The sequence below is a fragment of the Tursiops truncatus genome, chromosome 19 (genome assembly GCF_011762595.2).
Source record: "Tursiops truncatus isolate mTurTru1 chromosome 19, mTurTru1.mat.Y, whole genome shotgun sequence".
NCBI classification, from domain to species: Eukaryota; Metazoa; Chordata; class Mammalia; order Artiodactyla; family Delphinidae; genus Tursiops; species Tursiops truncatus.
In genome coordinates, this window is record NC_047052.1 from 23880517 (window position 1) to 23889974 (window position 9458).

General features: G+C 36.7%; 1 protein-coding gene across 2 annotated transcripts in view; it reads left to right on the forward strand.

Annotated features, from left to right (window-relative positions):
• CDH8 (cadherin 8) overlaps nt 1-3676 on the forward strand; it is a 354111-nt gene extending 350435 nt beyond the window's left edge. For both annotated transcript variants that reach the window (XM_073796978.1, XM_019935532.3), the window contains 2 exons: nt 1456-1707; nt 3141-3676. In XM_073796978.1, the coding sequence (XP_073653079.1) occupies nt 1456-1707; nt 3141-3634 (746 nt within the window). In that variant the 3' untranslated portion in view covers nt 3635-3676. The remainder of the gene's footprint in view (nt 1-1455; nt 1708-3140) is intronic.
• Nucleotides 3677-9458: the final 5782 nt, after the last annotated feature.

A 9458-nucleotide genomic window follows, 5' to 3' on the forward strand; every position in this document is an offset into this window, starting at 1 on the left:
CAATAATTTAGAAAAAAAGAAATTGTTAACTCAGAGTTTTTTCTTTTTCTTTTCTCTTTAACTGCTTACTAGCAAGGCATTGTAGGTCCACATATATCTTAAACAAAGCAAAACCAAATATAATTTATACATTTATTTTAGGGAATGTCACTTTTTTTTGAATTCTGGTATAGTACTATATGGTACAGAAGATTTAACACATTTACTTAAAATCACTTGAGTGGAATATCTATTCATGTATTTGTGTATTCTGGAAACCACTAGGACACTGATGACCAGGAACTGGACAGCAATGGTTTGGAATGCCTGCCTTAATATGCAACAACGAGGTAGACAAGTGTCCTGGGGTCTGCAAACTTGCCAATATTTGAAAAAATCCCAACTGAAATAATAATTTTGCCCAAATTGTACTGCACACATTAACCAAAGTTATGTTTATTTGCTTTTGGCTGGAATATGAGTGTGAAATAATCAGTGTTCCCATGTTGAATAGACCTATGTCTTTCATTAATCAAAATGAGAAAATAGATTAATAATTTATATATATATGTATATGTATATATATATAGATATACACACATATATACACACATATATAGCTATAGTTCACTAGATAGGGACAAATGACAATAAAGAGTTCATTTTGGGGGTGAAATTTTGAGAACAATAGCGCTACCACGGGACCAATCACTTCTCACTGGCCAGTTCTATATCGAGCTGAAGTATGCCATTAAGTATTGCTTAAATGTCCTTAAGTGTTGCTCCAGATAACCAATATACATTTCCATATGATTAATTAATACATTAAAAATGGACCACCTGCTCCTATGACTTTTCATCACTTAATTCTTATTTGTGTAACCACTAGAGGTCTTCTCTGCAGAATTTCAAAATATGTGGCATATCTCCTCCAATTGGCAGTAAATGGGACTTTTGTTACGTGTTAGTGTAAAATGCTCTAGAGCATGAGTAAGTGTTTTTAGGTACCTGTGGGAGTCAAATGCATTGTTTTGTATGCCATACTGTCATATAGTCTACTCTTAACACAAAGCTTTTCAAACATGACTTTCAAATGTGATGAAATTCTGTCACGTTTGAATTATCAGGACAAACGAGAGAACATTAAACTTATTTATGGGGACTTGGGGTAATTTGTGTCTTCTAAAAGGACACTTGAAGATCATTTTTGTAAAAGAAATCTTTTGCATTTACAAGGTGGTGGTAAAACACAATTAGTTTATCCTGAGACCAAGCTTACTGAACCTGTTAGGGTGTGGATGTTTTGGTCCATGCCAACTGGGAAAGTGGGAAAGGGGAGAGGGAGAGAGCTGGAGTGGTTCAGTGGAGTTGGGATTGTCTTGAGGCTTGCAGAGGATTTATGAACTAGAAAAACAAGTGTTGTTTGGGCAGCCGTTTTGAAATGATGCAAACTATTGTAATTTTCACTTTTTCCAGATAATTCCCTCAGCATTTTGGCAAAGCATAATGGATTCAACCGCCAGAAGCAAGAAGTCTATCTTTTACCAATCATAATCAGTGATAGCGGGAATCCTCCTCTGAGCAGCACCAGTACCCTGACCATCCGGGTCTGTGGCTGCAGCAGTGATGGTGTTGTCCAGTCTTGTAATGTTGAAGCTTACGTACTTCCGATTGGACTCAGTATGGGCGCCTTAATTGCCATATTAGCATGCATCATTTTGCTGCTAGGTATGTATTTTCTTCATAGCCGAATGGTCACCATTTTTCTGGTTCATAAATGACTGTAAAGAAGGACAGAAAACCCTAACCCAGCCTAGAAAACCCTAATTAGCATTCTTTGGAAGAAAAATTCCTTTGTATATACTTCTCCAAGCTTTGAGGTCACTAAGAGAAGGGAAAAAAAAAAGAATTGTAATAGTAAATATTCAATTGGAGAGAACTATTCAGTGCCTTTTTAAATCCCATCACTGGTGAAAAGACTAAGCATAATGGTGGTGGAAGTGGGGATGGACCTTTATGTGGTTACAACAGCAACTATTACATTAGAAGGCCTCCAGATCTTCTGGTACACACCAGTTTACTTCAATGGGGGCACACCTATGTCCAAAATACTCTTTTATCTAAACAATGTATAGATTGGGTTACTGAGTCCATCCAATCACAAAATTTGGTAAGACAAAAAAACAAACAAACAAAAAAAAACCCAAGCAAACAAAAAATACATTTTCTTCAAAATTGCATTGTTTCTCAGATATTTTTCTTGATACTACAATCAAATTTAGATGAAGATTGCAAAATAAGAAAAAGTTTTTGTAACTTTTCTACTAAAAAATCCAATTATAAAAATGAGATTAGACAGTAGGAAGACACACAAAAGGAAAGCTATATCTTATCCTGCCCTTAGATGAAGGTTATGTCAGTTTTTACCTTCCTGGTTACATCTGTTCTGTTCACCCAGTACCCTGAGTTGATCATCGTTTCCCGCCACATTTTTTTAATGTCATTAGCCCAAGTTTGGTGTGGCTGATCTGGCTAGTTTTTTATGTGTTCCTCTCCCTTCCCCGACCCGTAGTCCTACCTTACCAGATAGTGGAGTGCTAGCTTTCATACAAGAGAAGAAGTTGCCCATGCAAAGTTGACATTCACCTTAATATATCACTTCATCTGTGAATGGACATTATTTTATTGGAAAGAGTCTTGAAGGACTGATTTAAAAAAAACACAAAATATACTGAATATGATCTGTTCAGCTCCTTTTTCTTTATAGAAGAGGGTCATGGAGCCAAAAAGTACTGAACGAACTGCCCAAGACACACAGCAAGTTAGCTTTGCTATCGGTGCTGTTTCCCTTTTTGGGCCGTTCACTCTAGAGCTCCTAACGGTATCAAATGTAGCTTTCACCATAAACAAATGCAAACTTGTGCTTTTAACCCAGCTTCTTCATCACCATTTAATAAACAGAAGCAACCTGGAATAGAATTCACTCAAAATCCACTGCTCATACTTCAGAAAGGTATTTCACTTAATTCCCAAGTGAATGCATGAAAGGTACGTGCTCAATGAGTTTTTAAATAGCGCCCCTCTCTCTTAACATACACGATGCGTTGCTTGTGAAATTATACCTGAGTCTGGCTAATCGCTATTTTGTGTTTTTCCTGTAGTCATCGTGGTGCTGTTTGTAACTCTGCGGCGACACAAAAACGAGCCTTTAATTATCAAAGATGATGAAGACGTGCGAGAAAACATCATTCGCTACGATGACGAAGGAGGAGGGGAAGAAGACACGGAGGCTTTTGACATTGCAACTTTACAAAACCCAGATGGAATTAATGGATTTTTACCCCGTAAAGATATTAAACCAGATTTGCAATTTATGCCAAGGCAAGGGCTTGCTCCAGTTCCGAGCGGTGTGGATGTGGATGAATTTATAAACGTGCGGCTACACGAGGCAGATAACGACCCCACAGCCCCACCGTACGACTCCATTCAGATTTATGGCTATGAAGGCCGAGGGTCCGTGGCCGGCTCCCTCAGCTCCCTGGAGTCCACCATCTCAGACTCGGATCAGAATTTTGACTACCTCAGTGACTGGGGTCCTCGCTTTAAGAGACTGGGCGAACTCTACTCTGTCGGTGAAAGTGACAAAGAAACTTGACAGTGGATTAGGAATGAATCAGTGGGAACTGAGCATTCTGTAATATTCTAGGGTCACTCCCCTTAGATACAACCAATGTGGCAATTTGTTTTAGAGGCAAGTTTAGCACCAATCATCTATAAACTCAACTACATTTTAATGTTGAACCAAAAAAGTAATAATAAAAATAAAAAAGTATATGTTAGGAGGTTATAAATCTTGTGGAGTGTGAATTAAAGTATGTGGAGTGTCTAGAAGTCTTTGGATAGTTGATATTTACCTGACCACCACAAAGATTGGGATCCTGGCTCGTCCTTAGAGAAATGGTTTAAAAAGAGGAAAAAATCAAACTTAAAAAGGTGCTTTCTTAGAAAAATGGACCTGCAAGAAATTTGCTACTGCTATGTGTCTTCTGCAAGGATTTTTATAAATGCAAATGGTTTTTTCCCCTTCACCAATAAGGATCCCGCCACAAATGATAAAGCAATACTTGGTCTGCTGTACACTCTGACTTTCTGGAGCTTTGGGAGGCCTCCTAGATTATACGGTACAGTGACCACACCTTGTACATAATTGTTGGCCCCATTCATCAGAGACTGAATAGCATCTTTAAATATTGTGTCGAGCCTTAAAATATTCACATGCTTGTAATCCATTCCAGGGTGGGGACTGCCAACTCAATAGTGGGAGGAGAGAAATCCCATTCAAACAGGCTTGTTCTCTGGAAGCAGGATTACTCATTCCCCCCGGTTCATCTTCTCCCACAAGGACACAAAAATAAACTGTGTCACACAGTGGACTACATAAGAGACAGATGATTTTATTGCTAGCGCGTGAATTTATTTGTTTAATCCTCGAAATAAATATTTTATTGATGTCCATTAATGCTTTTATTTATTAAGGTTGGTAATCTATAGATTAAGGGACTATATGAAAAAACCTAAATTATATCCATTAATAATACTTTAGATTGTTTTATATAAATATATATACAATGACTGTTTAATACATGTACATTTTGATGAGATGAGTATGGCAGGCAATATTATCAAAAGGGAAGCTAATAGTCTCTTTAGAGTAGAAAGTGTTATTGTGACTGGTGATGGCAGGAACAGCATTTTCCCAGAGAAACTTTTGGACTGTTTTCTATTTTGTTCATAATCCTAGTATTTGGTGTTTTTACTACAAGCACAAACATCTGAAAGTATATTGATTCATGTGAATATTTAAACTCTAGACTTTTAGATGCCTACATAATGCCCTGCCCAATAAACATGCTTCAAGTTGCCTCCACAGTTTTAGAGCAGGAACTGATTTGTACATAATTTTACTGCTTCTGTTTTTAGCACTTCTCTCCCTGATCTTCATGGTGATGCACAGAATGTCTTAGACTCCAAAAGAGAACAGCACTAGAAGATGTGAGCATATTCAATTTCTAATGCAAACCTGCCATTTAGGAGTAGAAAATGTATGATAAAACTCAAGTACTACATGCAGATCATTTTAATTTTCTACTTTGCTTTAATGCAATATTGTTTATTTACTCCATGTATTGTATTCAGAGAAACTCCTGTATTGTTTCCTACTTTGTGAAATATATTTTTATAAATACCTTTGTTGTCATCACTTTTTTTTCCCATCAGATGAAGATCGGTTAAAAGAGTCATCAACTCTAATTAGAATTCTAGTACGTTCAACTAAATTATCATAAGGATCACTTTTATTTGTAAGCGTCTTCATTATAAAGAACCAGAAATGAGAAATGGTTTGGCAATGATCACACAGCAAGATACCAACAGGGACATTAAAGAAACACAGTGTATGTAAAGGCTAGTCCAGCTGTGCCAGTTGGGTCCTCCTGGAAGCAAATGCTAAATCAGAGTTAGGAGTAAAAGATAAAAGAGAAAGGAAACAGGATTGAGCAGGGAAAGTTTTCATACAGGAATGCAGATTTTAAAACTTGTAAAAGTAGAGAGATTAGGAAGCAGGATTTGACAAGAGAGCCTTAGACTGCAAAGCAGACCTGACAAATCTTTGCAAGGCAAATCAGGGATTTTAATGGAATCCTGTTAGAGGAGTCTCTCATGGGGAAAAAATAGACTCCAGGTACTTCCCTGGTGGTCCAGTGATTGAGAGTCCACCTTCCAATGCAGGGGGCGTGGGTTTGATCCCAGGTCAGGGAACTAAGATCCCACATGCCGCGGGGCAACTAAGCCCGTGTGCCCCAACTAAAGAGCCCGTGGGCCTCAATGAAAGATCCCGCAGGCCGAAATTAAGACCTGATGCAGCCAAAAATAAATAAATAAATAAATGTTAAAAAAGAAAAAAAATAGACTCCAGTTGCCCTGCCCTCTCAGTCATTGGCTTGGGGCTGCCTGAGAAAAGTATGGCTTTGGCTAGAAAACCAAAGGCACCAACTTCTGGAGGCTGACTCCACTGTGATTTTTATGAAGTTTGACTATTATACTTAGAATTTACAACTACCCAGTGCTCAGTGACTTAACTGACACCTTATTGAGTTTCTCTTGCCTGAGAATAGTTCGTCTTTAGTGCTTATCATCATAGCTATTGAACACTTTTCCATGAAGTCAAAATGATGGCCCAAATTGACTTTAAAATACACCAGGACTTGGCACAGTGACTAAAGCAAATACTTGGTGAATGCAGATCATTAATGGTAGTTTTAGTAGTAACCAATACTAATATTCTGACTATCTCACATTCTAAACCAAGGCGAGATTATTACTTCACTTATCTCTTGCATACCAGACTCGTTTCTAGTGTACCTTTCAGTGAAATGGCATAGGTTAGAGACATATAAACATGTCTAACAAAAATTACACTAGTTTTCAGGAGTATGAAATCCATATCTTCTAATCTTGGCAATCAATAAAATAATCTTCATATGGTGATTTTCAAGGGCAGGAGATAATATCTGGTATACCAGTTGTCCAATCTTATCTCAAAATTTACTTTGCCCAGAAAGAGAGAATGAAAGTGTGGTTTTCTTGTTGATTTTCTTTGTCACCATCATGCTGACTGTGCTTAATAGCCCATTTAAGGTTTTTTTAATATGGAATCAAGTAAATGATACCATGTTCATACAGGGATGAGCTATACTTTTAGAGTACCCTGAATTTAATGAAGATCTGAGGAATATACACACACACTCTCACACACACACCCCTACCTTGACTTCAAGTACTTTTTACTTTGGCAATAGAGTTGCTAAAATTTCCTGAACCAAAAGAGGTTGATGGGGTTCCTAAACTTTTAGGATTTGAGTATGCCATACACAACTCTTTAAATAATGCATTTTTTAACTTTATTAAAGTGACTATTTTTGTCTCTGTGCATTGTTTTCTGTCGCAGCAATACTGACATATGTCTCACATATTACATGTGTGGTTATTTGGCAAAAGAAATGCTCATTCAGTCCATAGGCATTTTAGTGTGTCTGTAGGTCTTTATTGTGTCCCAAGCATCAGTCTTTTTTCATTCTTGAAACTTATCCCTGCCCAAGGGTTCTCTGCCTAATGGAGAAGAACCAGTGAGTTGGAACCAAGTGAGACAAAATTATCTCCCTCTGTCTACTTCACAATTCAAGGTCCCTGCCTGGGGAACTAATGCATCCCTGGGTGATTGGACACCACATGGGATCAATTCAGCCTCACCCCTGTTCACTATTTGAACAAATCAAATTACAAAAATGTCTTTTAAACATCCATATATGTAGACTAAAGAGTACTGAAGCCATTCTTTATAATCATCTTTTATGAGTAATAAGATTAAAAATAGTTTATAATAGGATGATTAAAATATGCTAGAAATTAAATTCAAGTTTAGCCTTGCCACGCAGAATTGTGATTTCTAGAATATGGACTTTACAGTAAAAGTGTTTTGGAGAAATGTGTGGGTAAGTGTTTGTATGTATATAAAATAAAACTTAGATTCACTGGCATCACCAGTGAAACAAGAATGCTGAGAAAGAGCCAAGTGTGTCTTTGGGAGAGTTTTTTGCTTAATCAGATGCTTAACGTAAGACAAGTCTCTGCATGAGACTTGGAAATCTCCTAGGAGCAGCAAGATTCCACACTGAGACCCAACAGAGTTCTGGGCTATGCTGAATTCTGGAGAAGGAAAAGCAGGTGCTGAGAGCTAAGTAGCCAATTACTCTTTATAGCCACATAAGACAGGAGGCAAGCAGGCCTTTCCAACAAGTTGTATTATGCGATCACTGGCTTTGCAGGGAATCTCACGAATGTATAACCTTCTGATTGCCTTTTTGATTGAAAGTTCCATCTGAGATCAGGGCAGTGCAACCAGTAATAAGATTTCAAAAAATCCCATCACTGGCACTGTTGGAAGGGCTGAGCATGACTGAAATCCCATCACTGTCAGTCAAAAAATAAGGTAACAGTGGGCATCACTATAAAAGTGATATAAATTCACAATTTAAACATGAATATCAACACTGAAAAGACTATATATAAACATATATATTTATATACACATATATATTTATATACACACACTCAAGGTTTTAGAAATAAATTTATATTTGTAATTTTTCATCTCCCAATCACATGCTACCAAAAACCTGGAATGGTGGCTTTTTGTTTTTCTGAATCTAACTTTGAAAGAAATTGGATTGAAGGTAAAGGATTTTAAATGCTGGTTTTTATTTAAGAATGAAATAATGACTCACAATACCTGAAATCAGAATGAAATGCATAACATTGTAAAGCTGGATTAGATTTCTTTAAATATTGTTCTGTAGAGACAATAATTGTAGAATGTATTTTGCAAGGAATATAGTTTTCAACATATTTTTATTTTCCTCTATTCCAGTACTTTTTCAAATTTTTGCTATACAAAGCTTCTTTGCAAAGTTACTCAGCTGGCCAGACCATGTTGCATGTATTGTCATTGCTGTTATTGCTGTTTATGATGATTGTAGAAGACAGAAATTCTATGAGTAAAGTAGACGCTTATTTTCATTATTTTCTTCTTAGTCAAGACACATTTATATATCACCTGGTATACTTTTTGTTGTTATTGTTTAAATGATGTATTCTTGACATTAAAGATATTCTAGTCCAGTATTTTCCACCCAGTCCTAGTATTATGGGGGTCATGCCACTTAAAATCCCCGACTTGATGGTCTATCTATAAGAGAATTGTGTCTCCTACAAATATTGAGCCATCACCCTGCTCAACAATCGGGTTATGTAGTTGATATCGAAAGATTACATGAGATGATGAGATAGCATCTCCAAACATATTTCTTTTATTTATAAATTTGAGCTAATGAATCTCATCTAAGCTAATTGTCAAAACATTCTTTTTCTATGGTCTTGTCAACTGTTATTTGCGTCAAGGTTTAAACTTAGGTTGGTCTGACATTAAAGCCCGTGACTTTCGACTAAACAACATGTTCTGTAATTATCATGTGAGGCTCGTAATGATAAGAAATAGAAACTAAGTTACATACAGTGATATGGAAGAACTGAGGAGGAAGAAAGTGACTCTAAATGGGAAGCCTTCATGGAGAAGTTTTAAAATAAGATGAGAACTGAAGCAACAGTAATCACAGCTTTTCAAACACCCAACACTAAGAGGAGGAAATTATCAAAAGATCACATTTATAGATTAATGACATTTTTATGGACATTCAGAAAGATCTGGAAAGTGAGTGCTCATAGGAACTCTAGGTTTGCCTAAATTGAGGCATGTTTTGGGGATGAGAAAAATGAGGTTCAGAGATGTCTTAAGGGATTTTTCATGGTTAAATTACACTTCTAATAAGTGAAAGAGGCAGGAATCAAACTCTGGTCTTCTAGTT